Source organism: Rhincodon typus, chromosome 14 (assembly GCF_021869965.1).
Source record: "Rhincodon typus isolate 14 chromosome 14, sRhiTyp1.1, whole genome shotgun sequence".
Taxonomy (NCBI): domain Eukaryota; kingdom Metazoa; phylum Chordata; class Chondrichthyes; order Orectolobiformes; family Rhincodontidae; genus Rhincodon; species Rhincodon typus.
Window position 1 is genome coordinate 42,234,636 of NC_063345.1, and position 21,309 is coordinate 42,255,944.

A 21,309-nucleotide genomic window follows, 5' to 3' on the forward strand; every position below is an offset into this window, starting at 1 on the left:
AGGCATTACGAGGACAAAGATCAATAAGGGAAGAGACTTAATTTGGGGAAAAGAGACTGAAACACAGTAAGGTCATGACTGAATTGGTAAGATAGAAAACTCCAATCATAAATGTTTTTGGAAATATGCATGCTTATTGCCTGCCTCACCTATAACAAATGCACAGATACATAAATACACAAGCTCTCTCTGAACAGCAGCTGAATGGTGTAATTTTCTGCATAAGGGGAAAACAAAAACTTCTAACTTTATAAGACCATCACTAAAAAGTCTTAGGAAAACTCAAAGGAACTTGCTCCTTTCTACTTTGTAAAGAATTCTGCAAAACTTCTACTAGAGTTATGCTGGGAGCTCAGCTGACAATACCTGGGCCCAAATGTCTTGATGTTCCAATAGTTTGGTTATGAATTGATAAAACTTCACTCAATCTCGCATCCTATACGCCCTGTAATAACCTCATCTTGGAAGCTTATGCAAGATAATTAAGTAGGAGAATTATCTTTTGGTCTAGTTTAGTTCAGTTAAGCAGATAAATCTTCACAGTGCCTGCAATATCGTCAATAAAAACAAGTGTTGGAGAAACACAGCAGGTCTTGGCAGCATTGGTTGAAAGAGAGTTAGCGCTTAGAGTCCAGCGACTCCTTTTTGGAATGTAATCAAATTGTTTTTCAGAATTATTTCAGGATTTTGCCTCCATTGTTCCATCCAAAAATCCACTGCAAATGTTGACTACACTTTTTGTGAAGAGAAACATTCTCAGATCAGATTTGAATTTCCATTCACAGCTTGACTCCTTACCTCCTTGCTTTACTTCTACTCTTCAGTTTATAGTAATCATACTTGGCTAAATGTTACAATCTTAAAGATCTGTGCAATATCATCTCTCATATTCCTACTTCATAGGTTGAAGTTGACAATTCTACTGTCTTTCCTCTTAACCCAAATGACACAGAAGGTATGCCTAGCAATTTTCTGTCCAATGTCTCCTGCATGTGACCAGAGCATTTTAAAGTTTGGTCATTACCATCTTTGACTATTATTCTACTGCCTTGGCTATGATGTTCAACATTCTTCTGGATTATTGCTCTGCACTGATTAAGCATACTTACTGACAAATATTCAACAACAACTAGAATCTTAATAAGCAACAGAATGACTAGGATGGACTTGGGCAAGAAGTGAAATTTCAAAAATCTCAAATCCAATTCTAGTCCACCACTTTCTGCTTTAATAGAAATAAAACAAGGCACAAAACAACCAAAACACTCCAAGAAGATGAATTGGTAACTTTAATACCTCGATGAGGCTGTCACCCTTTGAAATTGTCTATTCTCAGGTTTCACCCTGGCTGGCCTCAGGAGGCCAAGCAGCAAGGAAAACTTAGGGTGCAAGTTAAATGCTTTTCCCTAGTCCATGAAACTTCATCCATATCTACCAGCTCAGGGACTGAAAAACACTGCCATTCTGACAGTAGGACCTTGGATCAATCTTCAGACTCCTACTATCAATAAGAAAGTTAATTTGTCATAGTTCTACTGGACCACAGGCTCTGTCAGTACACAGAGAGAGAGACAGAGCGAGAGAGAGAGAGACACACACACACAGACAGAGGACTGGTGGTAATTTAACCTGAGGGTCACCACACTTCAGGTGACAGGAGAGTTTGAGTTTGAGAAGGAGGGTGCTTCATGGTTACCTCAGCTAGTGTGGGAATTGATCCAGTGCTGTTGGTTTCATCTTGCACTTTAAATCAGTCATATAGCTAACTGAGCTAACAAAGTAACTTAATGGAAGCTGCAACCTGCTCGAGAGAGCACCCCTACCTGATTGGCAGATACTGATCCAATCAGGCTGTCATGGGTTTCTCAACAGAGATTCCACTTTCTTGCCAACACAATAAATCCTATACAAATTGGTACAATATTGTGTTTTTTTTTTGGCTTCATTTTTAGCTATTCAAAATCCATATATTAAAGCAATTAACCTTTTTTTTAATATTGCATTGCTCAGTTCACTTATGTATTTCATCGAAATGTCTGAACTCAACTATATGCTATTTCCTGCATTCAACTGCTAGTCTGATACAATTGTGAATTCGGTTATCTGCATTAAGTTTCAGACACAACGTAAAGTAGAATTGTAGTGATTCCTTATTTCCTGAAGGCTTGGCATTACACTGACACCCTGCTTTGAGAATTCATTATTTCCAACATTTTACCCAGTTTATTATCTGTTCCTGGATTTTACGCTTAAATTTTCAAAGCTGCAAGTCGATTAAGTGCCTTTTGCATGGTACATATCTAATGCTCTCTGAGAGTCGAATGACACACGCCCATAAAGGTTCACCACAACTCAGCTGGGTTGTCACTTTTTCAAGGAACTTAAGGATCTTCTCCAATTGAATCCACCTTGACACTGTAAAAGAGGTTATCCTCCAATTTATTCCTGATAATTGAATCCATTAGTTTGAATGAAGTGGAAGACCAATAGTCAAGCATTTGTCAGGACCTGTTTTTAAATTTCAAGGAAGAGCCTCTATCCTGGAAACTTTCCACCTTGCCACAACTTTCTTGGTGAAATATACCCAATTTTTTTTCTACAGATGCAGGATAAAGTCAGGCCTGTAAATCTCTTGAGCAATGCACTGGCGTGGGCAGCCAAGTTCCACCGGTGTTGGTCAGAAGGCCAGGTTGGTTCTCAAGATATTCTTCGCTGTTGTTTTAGAATTTGATAGGCTCTCTCGCCCTTACCTACACCAAAACCTCAAAGCTATTTCAATGTAAATTCAAGCTCCAACCCTCCCCACCAACTTATTTCCCCCACAACCTCTCATGCCACCTACATAGCCACTCATCCAGTATCCACAACGGACAGATCTCAGGAGCCACGCGGGAATTAAATAAAATCTATGTCCAACAGTTTACTAATGTTTTATTCCAGATTTACAGCATTCACAATTCTTTCGGTTTTTATGAAATAATATTCTTGCTTTTTTATTCTATTAAAGTCAAAGTGTCCACCTCACAATTTTCCACTTCATACTCCATCTGTTAATTTACACCCATTCACTTAATTTATCCTTATCCCTTTGCAGACATTTTGTACCTTCCTCACAACTTCTTGCCTTACGCTCCTTCATGTTGCAGTCAAATTGGTTACAATACCATCTGTCTCCAAATCATTAATATAGATTGTAAATAATCTGATCTTTCAACTCTGCGCACTTCAGCAGTTAAATCTTGCCAACTTAAAAATGACTTCTTTATCCCGACTCCCTGTTTATGATTAACCAATCTATTGCTATTATCCCCAATACCATGAATTTTTATGGTGTTACTTTTTATCTACTACCTTATTGAATACCTTTAGAAAATCTAAAAGTAGTCAAATAATAAGATGATATCCCTTTCACAAAACAATGTTGAGCTGAATCTTACGGCTTTTTGGCTAAGTGTCAGTTTCACTGAGGATCATTACGGCTTTTTTGCTGCAAAGTTGAGCAAGATCTCTGACCCCATCTTACCAAACTTGGCATGTTAGCTATCTTGCCCAACCCTATGGCTGCATTCTACCAACGTGTATCCAGAACAACAACTAACCAGTCATCAAATATCCCCTCAGAATCATCACAGTATCTCCTCAATCCACTCACGGGATGTTTGAAGAGGTACTACGACATTTCCCCAGGGGCTGGCAATTATTGGATGCCAATGTTGTGGATGAGGGATGCGTGCAGCTGGTGTCTATGGGTCATACCCTGAGATGTTGTTGGGTGGTGAGAAACATGCAGGCTGTTTGCAACCAGCCATGAGCAGAAATCAGCAGGTACCTATTTTGACTTCCGTTGAGAATTCTCAGCACCTAGTTTGCTTGTGGTGGGTAGAAGGATAGGAAGCTGCATATGAATGAGGTGATATGTGCAATTAATAAAAAAGTGATAACCAAGCAATGTTCTCTCTTAACAGGCACCTAACTCCTCCTCAGTGAGAGGTTTGCCTCAATGGCCAGTCCTTAGTTAAAAGATACAGCAGGTTGATCCTAATCCGAGATAGGGCTCACCAGGCTTCTTGTGCTATTCTGCCAGATTTCTTGACATAGCTCACTTCCTTCAGGCCCCTACAAGATTTCCCCTGTTGACTTTGTCTTAAAGCATTATGACTCTATCAGCTACAACTCCAAAATAATGGATTCTAGTATTGTCCCCAGTGACAGATATTAGGCTAACTGGCCTGTACATTCCTGCATTTAATTCTCCTCCTTTCTTCAACAGTGGTGATACATTTGTTTTTTTTCAATCCACTGGTACCTTGCCAGAATCAATCAATAATCTAGGTAATATTGGAAGATTACAACCAATACATCCACCATCTCTGCAGTAATATCTAAGGACAACTCGAAAAATGGGATATAGACCCAAAACAAAAGATTTGACCACCCATACTTGAGGTTCCCTTTGTCAATTTTGAGTTACAGTCTCTCAAAATTCCCTACTCACATGACAGCATGAAGATGTGGCTGGCCTACATCATAAGGCTGTTATAGACATCACACCTAGATTGGTAGCATGGTAAATAAAACAGCAACAATCAATAATACCAATGTTTCAAGCTCCAGTCGGTTGGTGGGAAACCTTGTGACATTGCAGTTCCTCTCTGTGAATTAAAATTAACCTTCTCAAGTTTAGCCATAATGTGGAGTTGGTAGGGTGGACAAGGTCAGAAATCAGACAGCACCAGGTTATAGTCCAACAGGTTTACCTGACGAAGGGGCAACACTCTGAAAGCTTGTGATTTCAAATAAACTTGTTGAACTATAACCTGGTGCCATCTGATTTCTGACCTTCTCAAGTGTACATACCACAAGACAAGGTAATTTCTCTCTATCTTGTTAAGTTTTTAATTAACCTGTTCAGGACATGTTATGATAAGGACCCTGATTTTCTGGCCCAAAAGTAGAGACCATTGTCACTATGTTTCGAGAACCCCTTTTTGTAAAAAAACAGGGGACTTGAGACTTGGGACTCCAAGTAACAATACAGCATATCTCATTGGTATGAGCTCTCAGAATTTCATGAAACAAGCTAACAGCGAACTAACAATCTCGAATTTAAACATGTTTATTCGATTAGTATTCAAAGGGCTCAGCTTGGAACATTGTGTTCTCCTGTCTCTTTGAACAAATGGCTCCCAAACAGATAGATGACAATATCGCAATTTTTAAATCTGCATCCCATCATTACCCAAAAGGGCATGCAGTTAGTATTTTACAGATCAGTCCTACCTTTTTCTTGTATTGCTGTTCTAGAAGAGCATTCAGTCTTTGGTGTTCTCAGCCGTTTGCTTTTTCTTTCTCCATCGAGTCCTTTGGATGAACAGACATCATCTTCGCTATCTCTATGACTCACTTCGAGACTGCTTGACCGTCTTTTGGATCCCTGAAATTTACATTCAACTGAGTTCAAGTTTACTCTCTGTACAACTATTCTTTCAAGTACTGCAAACTGATGACTTCAAATTATTTGTAATCACTTGAAATTTACTTTTGCATTTAACCCCCCAAAAGTAAACAAAATGACGCATTAGCAATTCAAGACACAACAAATATGGCTAAGGTGGCAGCTTCCCCCTACCCTATTTACAATCATATTAAAGATTGAAGTTTTTGAAGTGATCAGATATTGGTTGCACCATTGAGGAAGTGGAGCACTATCTCTTACCATCGGTATTCATCAACTATGAATTCTGCCACCGGTTATCCTATTTCTCACCTTTTTCTTTATTCCCAGTTCCATGATGATGCTGACAAAAATAATTTCAATCAAGGGTTATATTTACAATATAAATTGACAAAAATGGTTCACTAAGAAAGAAGGAATTTGTGCTTTGTGTACTAAGAGTGCCATAAAAAAACACATCAGATCCACTGAATTTTCTGAAGGGCAAATGATGTTGTTGTGTAATCAACTGCAGCAGCTAATTTGCTTTTTTGATCATTTTCATTTGGAGGGAAATGTGATGACCAGGTGAATTCCTTGCTCTTCAAATATTGGACCTTTGGTGCGCATCTGAACAGTTTGGGGTTTTGGTTTAATACCGCATCCAAAAGTTATTGTTTGCAACAAACTAGTATTCCTTCAGTATAGTACCAAAGCGTCAACTTTCTCAGATATGTACTATAGCCTTGGAATAAATGTAGACCAATGGCTGTATGAGTCAGAGGTGAGATTTCTTCCCAGTGCCAAATGGCACTCAGTAGTTAAAATCATCAACTTGTCATCCTCAGAGATAGGTTACAAGGTAGGTTGCAAGGGTGGTTTTAAAGGGGGAATGAGAAGTGAAGAAACAGAAATTCCAGAGTATACGTGGTAGACAAATGAAACCATAGATGGGAAAGAGGGCTGGCAGATGCATGAGATTCCATTCTTAGAGGAATGCAGAATTCTTCACCGAAAGGTTGTAGGTCAATGATTATAGAAATAGGGAGGGATAAAGTAATGGAGGATGAGAATTTTAAAATTTAGGCTTTAATCAGCCAGGTATCAATGTAGGCTAGCAAACACAGGTTTGACAGTTGTGTGAGACTTGATGCAGTTTAGAACACCAGAGTTTAAGATGAGCTCACATGTATGAAAAAAAAGGATGTAGATCTGCCATTCAAATAGTTGATTACGGAGGAAACATATACATGGATGAGGGCTACAACAGCAGATAAACTCAAGTAAGGATAGAAATGGAAAATAATACCAAGGATATGGGGTCAGAAAGTTAATTCAAGATCAAACGGGATATCAAGATTGCAAACTATTTTGTTCAGCACAGGCAATGGCCAGGGCAAGGGACACTATCAATGGCTAGGGAACAGATCTTTTGTCAAGGCCAAAGACAATGTTTGCTAATCTTTAACCAAAGAAAACTGAAGCTCATCCATGACTGGTTTTGTAGAAAATAGTCCTACCATGCAAAGACATCTAACTGCTGGCAAGATGGGTGGTGCTGTAGGGCTGAGTACACACGTGGAATTTTTGTGTGGCGTCACAAGGCAACACATGTCGATAAGAAGTAGGAAGGGTCCAAGGATAGATCCTTGAGGCCCTACAGGGATGATGTCATGCTGACAATGTGGTAGGATAGGTTGGAATGGACAGTTGCATACATCTGAAGAAGTGAAATGGACTGGAGAGGGCTGTTGTGGTGAACCGATTTAAGGGATACACAGACTTCGAATAGGTCAAGGAGCCTCAGTCACAGAAGGTATAAATCAGGACTTTAATTAGGATCACTATAGTGCTGTTGAATGGTGCAAACCTATTTGGAGAGGTTCACATGTGAGCCTCAACCTAGATAAAGCCAGAGTTAAAATTCCACTTCTTTCACTTTCACTAGCAGTGGAAGACAATAGAACCTGGACTTTCTGATTCGCATTATAATATGCTGGCAGAGATAAATTTGTAATAAATGGGCTAAAATCTGTGATCCAATGTCCAATCAGAGAAATTTTACCTGTCAAAATAATACCTTTTGCAATCTCAGCTGTCCAGAATTAGTCCTACAATTTTCACACTATATAGTGTGTGAACCGGATAACATTTTAATAACTCAAGTTTAAAGAATGTGAAGGCTTCACACCTATAATGATAATACTGCAGTTCACCAAGGTACAGGATGCTAGTGCTGCAAAATGGAACTCTTTCCACTTCAGATGCAGTATCAGCATCAAACATTCCCATAGCAGGTAAGGAAGCTCCATAACCATTGACTAATAACATGCTTGAGCACTAACATTACACTGTAGTACACCTTTATACTCATGTCCTATTTCCTGGGCTCAGAATGAAATTGCAAATGTAGTACCACACATGAAGTAATTTTGCTTACTGTAAACCTGGATTAATGAATTTGATAAATCATTTATTGTAGGACCCATCAGGCTAACAAACACTGGAGCTGTTTTATCTAGATTTGAATCTAGTGTTTAAAGCAACAGTACTATCAGACCTCTTAACTATTAGCAATGTAATTGGATCATAGCATAATTTGAAATTTTCTGATATATTTGATGAATAACATGAGAGAAAATTATTATAATAGCAATTTACTTTGATGTGAAGGTGAATAAAGATTTGTTGCTGACGAACATAGTAAAAAATGATAAGTGATAGGCTCGGTAAGATAAATGTGAATAGAAAAATGTCAGTTCATCTAATTGTGACATTATTTCAAACAGCCAATGTTTTGAAGTATTGCCTACCTGCCCCTCATGGGTAGACCAGGTCTTATTTAAAAAGTTCACTATTTCTTATCCAAAGAGCAATAACACTTTGTTAATGACAAAACCCCTTTCAGCATATCAATTTGTTTACAGTAGTGCATCATCAGATTTTGGGACATTTTACACATATATATGACATTTCTGGACTTTCTTAACTTTGAGAAGTGAAACCTTATTTTATATAGCAAATCTGACCAATCTGAATATGGCAAATTTCATTCTATTATGATCAATGATGTCATATATTTAGTCCATTGGTACTATAAGCTGTTTTTAAAAAATTGAAAGTTGAAACTAACAAACATTCTTTAACACTATGTGTGTGATACCTAAATTATTGCTGCCACTATTGTCCGTGACAAAACTGTAATGTTCCCATTCTTCTTGTACAGCTTAAAATGCTCCCTCGACAAAAATCAAGTTTAAGCGCACAAGGTTGTCTAATTCAACTGCTTGCTGTTTTACAAATTTCAAGTAATCTCAATAGAAAAGTCCACCATCAAGTTTTACTGAAATCCCACTGTGCTATCATTTCTTGTTCAAACTCAGGGTGGCTGAATCAAAATTTTGACGACTGTTCATTCAACATTGAGCTTACAGGCAAGGGATTTGTTAAAAAAAAAAATCACTTTGTTCAAGTTTGAGACAAGTAGCTTTAACTTTATATTGCATTTACAGCAGCCAACCACTGCATGTTATTTTACTCATCTTAGGTCCAGATTTTATAGTAGTATGACAGTCCAACAGTCACTCAGTTTAAAATTGACAGCAATTTCTGGAATCTGCATTTATATAGTTAAATACAGATATGCACAAGCTGTCACTGATTCTAAGCTTCTCCATTTGTGCACAGTTGAAGTAATTACAATTAATGAACTGGCAAAACCCTGCTTGTTTACACTGTTGCTCTCATGGCAAAAGAAGCTTGAATGAAATAACATCTTGTTGAATGAGGTGTAACCATTCAGTATTTATATAACACCTTTAGCACAATAAAATATTCAAAGATAAAATATCCCCTTCATGGGGCGAACACAAAGAGATATTAAGGCAGGTGACGAAAGGTTTGGTTAAAGAGCTAAGTTTTAAGGAGTCTCTTAAAGGAGGGTAGTGAGGCAGTATTTCAAAGCTTAAACTCCTTTCAGCTGAAGAAACAGCTACCAATGGTGAAGTAATATAATTCAGGGATGCTTTAGGTGTCTGAATTAGAGAACTGCAGATATCTTGGAGGGTTAGGGGGCTGCAGGGTATTCCACTGATTAGGTGGGGTTATGTCAGGGAGGGATTTGAAAACCAGAATGAAAATTTTAAAACATGCATTTGTTGCCACGGTACTCACTGCCCATGCAATTTCAATGCCCATCACGTCACTGCCAGAGATGCTGAAGGGCTTGTATAATGGCTCCATACTTTGTTCAATGATCCAACCAGCCTGTTGCTCCAGAAACAAATTGCACAGCAGTTCAGTCAGAGGAGCTCTCAGAAAGACTGAAAACAAAAAAATGCTGGAAATCACAGCAGGTCAGGCAGCATCCGGGGAGAAAGAGCAAGCTAACGTTTTGAGTCTAGATGACTCTTCTTCAGAGCTCTGAAGAGGAGTCATCTGGACTTGAAACATTAGCTTGCTCTCTCCACGGATGCCGCCTGACCCACTGTGATTTCCAGCATTTTTTGTTTTCAGTACAGATTCCAGAATCTGCAGTAATGAGCTCTCAAGTCCTTGTTGCCTCACTCATCGACACTATCACAGGACATAGTGATGAACAAGTCAGTGAGGTGAGCCAAAGAGGGCAATAGAGGATAGTGTGGTGTGGACAGCAGCGAGTGGGTTAACAAGGGTGAAACAGCAATAATGAGTGCACAGTAATGATGTCAGTGACACCAACTGGCTGGATCCATATGGCAGAAACCCCACAATGATGTCAACTGCAGCAACTTCCTATTCCAAAGTATTGGCAGGAGATAGTCAATTCTAACAAGAGTTTAACAGTGTAAAAACATCATAATTACTGTTGAATAGCCTATAGTTCCTAAAAGCTAGTTTTATATTTGTTGAATGTACTTTTTATTTTACAAATAGTGATATTTATGTTTAAACGTTTTAGGAATTTATGATATTTCAGCTTCAATTTCAATCCCATATGTAGGTCTCAATTCTTTAAAATTGCACTCAAAAAATGTTTACTTCAAATTGATAAAGTCTGTGCATTTTAATTCTGAGTTTACCATATCAGAATTGTTCATTTTGATTTGCTATTTACCTTGCTTGCTGACGTTGATATTCAGAGATGAGAGCGGCCAGAGACAAAAAGTTCTGAACAGTTTTTATGACAAAGAACAACATATACATTAATAGCGCAAAGCAGCAAAGTCACTGCAGTATAAAAGGGCTGGAGAAGTATTGTATTTTTATCATCTGTGGTGAAATGCCATGCTTCTCAGCAACTCCAAATGGGTGGAATTGTAAAAGTACAGTGAGATGAATGAAATACAATAAAACCAAAATACTGTAAATGCTAGAACTCTGAAATAAGAAGAGTAGTGACAATACTGAGCAAGTCTGGCAGCATCTGTGGATTTATTACAGTTGCTAGGTTAGTTCTTTGTAGAAGTAAGGTACCCCCTATTGGTATGATCCTGGGACACATTTTCGGATGGTTAGGTATCCCTTAGACTTATTAATGGTAGAGAGGCTCGTGCCTTAAAACTGTAAGCTATCAAAGAAATATCTATCAAACTTGTCAAGATCTATCAAAAGGTGTTTTTATGAATAGAGTGTTTTTTCCAATAGAATGTAGTTTGTAATATAAAACATTATTTTTTTCCTCTTGTCTGCATGGATACTAGTTGATAGTAGGTGAGTTGACGTGGTAGGGGGAGAGGGTGCAATTATGGGTAGGCATAGGGGCTATGAGGGACCATGGGGATGGGTAGAGGGACATAAAATGACATGGGGAAGAAAATGATGTAAAGGGGTATGGTGAGACGGCATGTTAGGCAGGTGGATGATGAGGTATGACGAGTGAGGGTTGCAGCAGTGTTTCATATTCTATTTTATTATTGTAATTTTTGAACACAGTACTGGAGCCTGAAAGCATGCTTTCTGTTCAGCCTGTCTCAACAAATGACAACCTCCTCAGTCTTTCTGAGTCACCTGGCCTAGTTTTGAATCCAGCTTACCCTCTCAGACCAAAAGTGGTGAATGCAGGCAGCCATTTTCAAAGGTCAGGGCTGCACAGCTGGTTACTCTGTATACCCAACCCAGGAATGCAAATCCAGGCTTCTTCCTCTTCACTGTGAATTTTAATTCTTCAGTCACTTCATGCCGCTGTTCCAGCTCCTTAAATCAGAGGTTTCTTTTCTTCTGCCCTTGCTGATCCTCCAACTATGCATTCTCTCCATATAGGAACAGCAAGAACATGAAGGACAGAAACTGATTCTCCATTCACAGCATTGTCACAGCATTGTGGTCAGTTTATGGTCTCATGAACAAACAGCAGAGTTGCAAGCTTTTCCTTAAAACCCCCGTAAGTTGAATCAGCTCCAAAAGATTGGAATATCAATTTAATATAGCTGATTTCTAAGAAGCCAATGTCACAAATCTGCCAAAAAGAGGTAATTTCTCATTCCTGTATTATTGTGCTAAACACTTGGAAATGCCCAAGTTGGCACTATATTCAAACTGTAATTGGGAGAGGGGGTAATCCATGTCGCAGAGATCACAGGATAGTCTTCAAAAATCAGTGATGAGCACCATTGTTACATTGCTGACTGTACAATATAGCTCTTAAAATCCCAACCTATTCTGTGCTATCAAGTATATATTCAGCATTACATATTGAAAACATTTATCACTTTTCTTCCTTTGGCCAATGCAAATTTATTGGAACCAAATATCATAAAGTACATTCCTAGGATCACCAGAAAAAAATCATCTGGTTTCTTATCAAAACCTGAAGCTAATACAAACGTAAACAAAATGAAACTGCATCCTTATTATAAAAACAGGCATCACATAGCTGTGTTTAACATTCTATACACCATAATATTCATTAAGCAACAAAGCAAAAATTCTCGAACAAAGAAAAAAAGCAGGTTGAAAATTATAATTACCTGAATGGTCTGCTGTTCCCGATTTAATCTTTTGCAACTTACAATATCTTCCTTCTTAGTGCATTTGAACTTCTTTCCAATATAGCTAGATGGATTTGTACTGCATCTAACTGAATTAGGTCCTTTACATTTAGAAACTAGATTCTTCACTGAACCATCCTTCTTTTCTTTGGTAACAGTACATTTCACTGGTCCACAATGCTCTTTCTCATTACATATAGCTTTAGTCATTGATTCATCTGCATCTGTAGATAATTCCGAGGATGTTGTATTTCCACATGCCAACTCCTGAATGGTTGCTAGCTCTACCCTCTTGTCACTTTCTACAATAGGAAGATCTTTAATACTATGGCTATGATTAATTAAAGGCTGGTTGCTCAATGGCAAAGAAGTAATTATTCTTTGTCCTTTTTGCTCCTTATTTTGAAATTTTCCATCTTCTTCCATATCACCCGTTGAATTATTAGAATTTTCACTTGCAATTCCATTATTGGTTTTATCCATATTGTCTTTCTTGATTGTAGAAATCATATTTTGTTGATCTTTCTGACCATTTCTGCTTTCAGAAGGTAAATGGCTCAAGTCAACTGCACTACTGGAGGCTGATTGGTTCAAATCTTGAGAAGTACCTTCCTTATTTATTGCATTTGGAGTGAATGATTTAGGATTGTCTTTTTTATTTTCAATTGCAAATAGTTCCAAAGCCCGATTATGAACAATAGTCTCCAAGTTGGACAATGGCGATGCCATTATTTGTAGTTTGTCTTCTTTCGTTTTATTTCCACAATTCTGAGGTGTCCAAACAGCCCCCAGATGACGTGGGCTTTGAAATAAAGTATATTCACCTCTGGAAGATGCTAACCCATAAGGAATTCCTTGAGCTGGTGGTAGCTGTTGTGCTGAACAACTGCCATTAGTTAATAATGATGAATGATGAAATGGAGTTTTATCCTTTGCCAGATAAAGGTGGTTAATGACGAATGGGGGATATGCATTTGAATGAAATGATGCCACTTCACCGGGGGTGGATACAAAACAGCTATGCGATTGACTATTAGGTTTTTTTACACCTTGACCTTCACATGTACCTTTTCTGGCCTCCCCACTTTTGTCACCATTCGAAAGTGATAACTGGCAATCTCCCTGGTAAACAATTGAAATTGGCTCTTGCTTAGCAGCATTCTTAGATTCTTCATTACCAATCTGTAACATAGATGCAGGTATAGCACTGGCTACACCAACGAAAGTCCGTGGGTTATGGTTTACCAATTTACTGGAACCTTTTACCCAGGACCAAGCTGGGTTCGATGGCTGTAAAGTTAAAGGATCAATTGAATTCTTTTGAAGAGTAGCGCCATTTCTTATAGTATCTGGAAAAACCACAACAGGTGATGTTAAACCAAAGTTTCCTTTAATACTGCTGGCACTATAGATACTTTGAGGAATTTGTGATGAGATGCCATCATTTTTCGAGTGCAACAGAGAGAATGATCTATCTCCTTTAACAGGCGTCAATACTGGCATAGGTGGTGTTTTTCGCAGCTCAGGGAAAGAATTCTGTTTAACCCCTATACCATGACAGCTTGATTTTGCTGACAAATCTAGTGGCAAGTCATGGGATCCCTCTGGATATATCTGCTTCTCAAGTTGAGGTGGAGATCTAAATACTATGAATGGAGGGTGTGAATTTTCTGAAGGCCCAATTGAACGCTGATGAGTAGAACTGCACTCAGGAAGTTTAGGTAATTGGCAATTTGGGCTCTTTCGTCCCAAAGATAATTCACTGCCTGGGCTGAAATAAACGCGGGAAGTTGGTAGTGAAGCATGGGAAGCAGAGGCTAAAATCTGTTGTTGCGGAGATGATTCTGATTCAGTTTTACTTTTTGCAAACAGGGGCTGAGAGTAGTCAGCAGTATGTTTGATCTTGGATTCTGAAGTCAAAGATTTGTTGAGCATCACTGGATGAGAATATGAATGTAGATCAGGTGTTAGATTAGTGCTGCCTCCTTTACTTTGTAAAAATGACGGTATTGTCTGCACTGTAACCCCTAAAGTTGTTGGTAGAGATGGTGCAACATGGGGATGGACTAAGTTTGGAGGTAAGTACATCAAATGGGGACCCTGGTTAAACATGGGTGAAAAAAATGGTTGAGTAACAGTGTGTAAATTCTGGGATGATGATAAACCAGGTTTGTACAAGTTTAATGAGTTTGGTGCATCAAAAGGGCGGCAATTCCCTGATTTAGCACTGTCTATTTGTGGATCATTCCAGGGGAGTCCTTGATACTTAGCTTCAGTCCCAGGAATCACTTTTTGCTTTATAGTCTTTTCTGGTTCCCCAGTGTTTTCCTGAGTGCAAGTAGTTTTTGACAGAGTTTGTTGTGCTTTACGAGGCATGCCCGTACTCTCCAAATTTTTCATTTTCTTATCTCCACTTTCTGGCATTTCCCCATGCAGCAAGTTACTTTCCACATCTGTAACTTTGTCAGTCTTTAACTGTGTGTCTGAAGTGGTCATGAAGGTGACCTCCTCTTCTTTGCGAACAGATTTTTCAGGCTCATTATCCTTGCAATTTTGAAGTTCCTCCTGCAATAAGTTACTTTCATCCCACTCGACTTGATGGGCACCATTGCTCATTCGTTCAGTCGCCACCTAAAAAGATATGGCAATCAACAGAGATTTCAATAAGCCTAGGTTTCCTAAAGACACTAACACTACTTTACATCGCTACTAATAACTTTAAGTTGATTCACAGCTAAAGTAAGGATTTTAAAGAAAAATCTTGAAGTGTCTGAAATACAATTGTGCTTCTGGGAACCACTTGCAGGTATTTATACTTCAGTACTTTTTAAAGGAAATAGTTCATTTTCATCTTGCTTTCCTAAAGCCATTGACGCTTATTGGGTATGTCAGTAGTGCTCAAACCCAAGTACCTATTTTTTAGGTTGGAAGTTTTTACAAATTTGTTCTCGGGCTATGAGAAGTGTCAAAAGTCCACGTTTATTGCCTTTCCTTGACTGCCTTCGGAAGGATCAATGTCAAAACAACAATTATTTTAATAACTATATGGCTTGCAACTTTTTCAACAAATGTTAAATGTTTAAATTGTAATTGCGAGTAGAACACCAGCCAATGGGGGCAGAAGCAAATGGAGAATTATCCAGCTGGCTGCAGCTTGAAGTCCTGGAGTTTTAACTCTGAAAGGCTTATGCATATGAGCTCAGTCAGTTCCCACTCAAACCAGGAGGACCAGGAGCAACAGTAGCAAAAAAAAAGACTGATTTACAATAGTGACCATACAGAGCATGGACCTGATCAACGGCAGCAGCTTCAATGAAGTGAGAGACAGGGCCCCCTATCAATCAATGTGCAAATTTGAGAGATGGCCAAAAAAGAAGAGCCATTAGTGCTGAACAGTGCAAGACAGGGCCTCTGGATAGAGTGCAGACCTAAGTGGCAGCAATAGGAGGGGAAAGGGATGCCAGACAAGAGTGGACCAGAAGAGTGCAGGCATCCAAACAGAATATGGACCTGAGTAGTAGCAGGAATAGTAGTGGTTACAAACAACACAGAGCAGGAGAGGGCCCCCAGAAAAAAAGTGTGCAGATCTGAATGGCAGCAAAGCTGGCAAAAGAGAGAGGGGGCAGAGCCATTGAACAAAATGTAGGCAGAAAATTATAACAAAAAGAAAACAAACAGTTAAGTGTTGGCACAAGGTAGCTGTGGTAACTAATTATTACAATGTTTCTTTAAATCCCTCAGAGCTGGAGCAATTATTTAAACTAATAACTGGGGAGATCCATTTATTACTTTATTAAATTATTAAGTTAACATATAAACTAAAATAATCTAATTATATTTCTTCAGCATATCAATAACAGGTAAATTTAAAAAGAGAGACGAAAGGGCAGGCTATTTGCATATACAGTAACAAATATGAGTTTGTGGACAGCAATACAGAGTTAGATTTACAGACCTGCAGAAAATGACTCTGCCTTTGTAGTCACTGCAGCTCAGAATGAACAAGCTGCAGTGGGAGTTGGAGACGCTCTGAAACATGAAAGACAGGGAGGAACTTCTGAGTACTTTTATCTAGAATGCAAACACATCCCAGAGAAAAGCAGAAAATAAAAAATTTTTTCTGTTATAAAACAGGGTGTCAGGAACTTCGGAGAGGGAAAAAGAGGTTCTTCACGCAATGATCTGTAAAGAGAAAAAGAGAAGGACTGTAGCAAAGGCAGCCACAATGCAGATCCAGGCACCAAAGTTCAGAAGACGGTCCAAAGACGGAAGAAGCAGAATGGAAATGTACAGTGATAGGGGACTCCATAAATCAGGACAATAGGTAGCATCTTCTGTAGCCACAAACAAGCATCCTGAACATGTGTTGCCTACGTTGCCATTGAAAGGGATATTATACAATGACTACAGAAGAATTTGCATAAGGAAAAAGATAATCCCCAGTTGTTTCAATTCATATCAGAGCAATAATTAGGAAAAGGGAGGAAATCCATCTGGGGGAATATCAGGTGTTAAGATTAAATTACAGATTAGGTCTGTTGTCCTGTAGTAGTATCAACCTCTGGATTATTGTGCAAGAAGCATAAACTTTTACTTAAAAACAGTCAGAGCAGGAACACATGGCTAAGGAACTAATGTGGAAAAAGAGGTAATTATTTTAATGGAATATGTCAAAACCAAGATTATAATAAGAAATCAAGATGGATTTTAAAAGGATATGCCTTGCTTGATTAACATAGTTACATTTTTGAACAGGAGAGATAAGGGTCATGGAATAAATTGCTAGGTCAAAATCATGGAACGCCCTCTCCAACAGCATTGTGAGGGCAGCTACACCAAATGGACAACAACAATTCAAGAAAGCAGCTCAGTAACACATTCTCAGGGGCAACAGAGGATGGGAAATAAATGCTAGCCCAACCAGCGATGCCCACATCCAATGGAACAGAATGGATAGCTGGTTGGTTTCAACATAAAAGCAGACTGTAGGGTTAAGACACTATTATGGCAGTGGCGAAAAGTGGAAAGTGGCATTCCAAAAGGATTGCTGTTGAGACTATGGTGACCACAATTTAAGTTAATTTAGACTACTGAATGAAAACCATAATCTCTGACTTAAATTGATGGGCTGATAACAACCAAAGGAAAGAATGGGCTCCTGTGGTGCCATACAAGAGTACTGGTAGTATCCCTATCTTCAAGATCAAGAGCTCCAGGATCAAGTCTCACCTGCTGCACAGCTGTATAATAAATAACATCTCTGAACAAGCTGATTAGAAGTAACTAGCTGACGGACAGAGGACTGCAACAAATATTAACAGAACGAACATATGATTAGCTAAGTAATTTTAGCATAAAGAAAAAGAATTATTAAATTTTACCAAAATGAATTAAAGAATTTATATATTGCTTAGAATTAAGCATCTAAATAGAATGGAGGTGCAGCGAGATCTGAGAGTAAATATACAAATCACCACAAGCAGTGACATAGATAAAAAAAACTTTTAAGAAGCACCTTTAAGCAGAGATGGAGAGGGTGTAGGGCGAAGGAAGACTTAGGGAGAGAATTACATAATTCAGCATCTAGGCAGTTAAAATCACAGCCACCAATAATCAGGCTGATAGAAATCAGGAATGCACAAAGCATAGGAACTAGACAACCAGAAGGGCTATTGGAGGTTACTGAGATGAGGAGGGGTAAGCCCATGGAAGAACGAGAAATTGAAATGTAATAAATTGCTGGGATTGAGAGCCAATGTAAAGTCAGTGAGCACAGAGATGATGGTGAAATAAGACTGTTGTGCGTTAGGATACAGGCAATCAAATATTGGATGAGCTGAAGTTTAAGTAAGGTAGAAAATGAGAGGACAGTCAACAGACCGTTTTAATTGTCACGACTGGATGTCAGGATTTTGAACACCTCCTTCAAAATCTCTTCTTTAAAAGGTGAATAACTGCAGCTTCTTCAATCTGTGTGAGTGAAGCTCCCCATCCCTAGAACCATTCTCATAAGTGTTTTTTACACCTTCTCCTAAGTCTTCACATCCTCTTAAAATGGAAGGTGGACAAAATGGCTTGATTTTTTCCGATGGCCAGATGACTGTTTTTCCAGTGTAGATGGGAGTTGCACAAGGGGACCTTGTGGAATCCCCATCACAGTAGACTTGGAATGAACTGCCCAGGAAATTGAAAATTCCACTCGGCAATTCCCCTGCACTTGGATGAATCTGAAACTATCTATTTAAAGTCAAAGAATTCCAAAGGTCTGCTGCGGTTAAGTAAACATTACTCAGTAAAGGTTAGTCTATGAAATACCTAGTTTAAATCCGGAGTTAACTATAAAACTATAAAAGTTAACTATAAACCCTACCAACACACCACACACACCAGCAAATGCACCTCCCCCAGACTTCAAACATTATCCCAGACCCTATCAGATATTGACCCTCACCTCCAAGGACTGACAACTGTACACCACACCCCTCATCCCAGCTACTAGACCTGCACCCCCACCCTGGTGAACTCAACTCCCTTTTCCGCCACAAGACCTGACACCACTTCCTCAGCATGTAGAACCCAAGTTCTTACCCCATCACCAGACCAACCCCCTTTCACCATAACAAATACATTCCCCTGCCTGGCATCCTACTCCTTGCCCCTACCCATTTGGTACCCATCACTTCTGGGATCCTAACCTTACACTTACCTTATGTACTTACCATCTGACTGCAGCTGTCTGCAGTTGCCTGTGATTCTGGACCTTTAAATTTCAGAATACAGCAGTTGACTGCTGTGGAAAAAAGAACAGGCAATTGTTTGCTTCACCCTGACAGTTCTACACTATAAGGTACTCGTCAAAATGAAAGTGCACTCCATGTTTCTGAAGAAACCCCGATCAGAATCTCTTGTCAGAGAAGTGGAGCTCTTTCATTGTGTTTAGAGAAGGAGCAAAGATTGCCACTCGTTGAAAAATCTGCCTACTATTCCAACTGAGGCCAAACCGGTTGTTTTAGAGAAGTTTATCCTAACTTTCTGCTTTTGTACTTTGCGCCTTTCTAAAGCTAAGGATGCTATGTGCTATTTTAGTCACTCCTCAATCAGCAAAAACACCTTCAATGATTTGTAGGCATATAATCAAAGGTCTCTCTGCTCCTGCATCACCTTTTAAAAAAACTACACCATTTATATTTATATTATATCATTTCACACTCTCTGCATTACATTTCATTGGTTATGTGCCCATTCATTCTACCAACCTGACTATATTATCATCATTCTCCACATAACACTTCAAGTTTTGTGTCACATGAAAATTTTAAAGTTGTACTCTGTACATTCAGTCTAGGTTATTAATATGTATCAAGAAGAGCAATGATCTTAGCATCAAACCTACTGTATACTCTCCTTCAATCAGAAAAGCAGTCACTCACCACTGCTCAAGTTTGCTGAGTTTCAGGAAACTTATCTATGCTACCACTATCCCTTTCGTTCCAAAAGCTTCAACTTTGCCAACAACTACATCTCCACAACTCAACCCTCACACATTGTAGCAATCCACTTATCGTTGCCATTGCTCACAAGATTTAGCCCAATGAGTTTATCCCTGAACCTTTTTTGAACAGGCTGGAAGTTTTCAGTTCTCCAGTGTTGTGGCACACCACTATATATAAAATGTGAACGGGAAGTTTATGGTCAGCACTATAACATTATATTGAGGACTCAGTTATGCACAAAAAAAAATCTCTAGTCTCAATTATGATATCTCACATTATTCCCTCTCCTGTTATTCTCATACATACAGTCTTGCTTTTCCTAATGGACAAATGTTTGTTCCATGGTATTAGTGCTGCTGTTAATTGCTTTCCCCTCCTTCATTTGATTTTTGAATAACACATAAATGGACTGCCAATTTGTTATCAGCTATTTTGTGCTAGGGGCTAGTTGGCTCACTGGATGGCAAACATGTAGTTCAGAACAATGCCAATACAGATTCGATTTCTCTTCCAGCTAAATTAGCCTTGGGGTATGCATCCTCACCCTACTCCTGAGAATGGAAAGCAACAGCATACCACCTCTGAGAATCACTGTTTAGAAAATGGTTTAAGATGAAGCTTCAGCAGACATTGAGCCAAGGTCTGCTTTTGGATGAAGTAAACATTTCGTGATGATTTCCCAAGGGGTGAGGTTGTCGTTTGGTAGCACAAAATTAAGACCAACGCAGATTTAAACAGTCTAAAGAGGGCAAGGTGATAATTGAAGCATGCCAGGAAAGGCAAAACAAGGCAAGAGCAAGTGTGAGGAAAAGAAGGGGAGAAGATGGAAATGACAGAGTAGGTTGAAAATGCAAGGAGCAGAGTGAAGGGTAGGGGAGAGAGTGAAGAAAATGGATTGGTCATGGAAAAGAGCGCACAGGAGGACAGTAAAGGAATTTGAGGAGGGGAAAGGATGAAGAGGTGGGTGTCCGAAGAAAGAGAAGGAGCCAATGGGATCGATAAAGAGGGAAAGATCAGAAGAATATACTGGAAAACAAGAGGACTTTTTTTTGTTCTGAAGAAGTCATATCAGACTCCTAGAGCTGCCAAAAATGCTGAGTTTCTCCAACATTTTCTCTTTTTATTTCAGATCTCCAGCATTCACAATATTTTGCTTTTATTTAAGAAAGTAAGTTACCTTTGTAAAAGGCAGCAGATGATGAAACCTCCAGACCAGGTATGTTTTGCAAAAGACTGAGGATGTCTAAACCTCAATTGTGAGGTTTGCTGTGAGGGAAATCATGTCTCACTAACTTGACTGTTTTTTTTTGAAGAAGTGATAAAGAAGATTGAAGAAGACAGAGCCATGGACATTGTCTATATGAACTTTAGCAAGGCATTTGACAAGGTTCCACATGGTAGACTGATTAGCAAG

At 38.9% G+C, this 21,309-nt stretch overlaps 1 protein-coding gene across 1 annotated transcript in view; it reads right to left on the reverse strand.

Annotated features, from left to right (window-relative positions):
- LOC109928387 (BCL-6 corepressor-like protein 1) overlaps nt 1-21,309 on the reverse strand; it is a 78,943-nt gene that overhangs the window by 26,876 nt on the left and 30,758 nt on the right. The window contains exons 4-5 of the mRNA XM_048605318.1: nt 12,382-15,033; nt 5,281-5,434 (exon numbers count right to left, since the gene is read on the reverse strand). Of these exons, the coding sequence (XP_048461275.1) occupies nt 5,281-5,434; nt 12,382-15,033 (2,806 nt within the window). The remainder of the gene's footprint in view (nt 1-5,280; nt 5,435-12,381; nt 15,034-21,309) is intronic.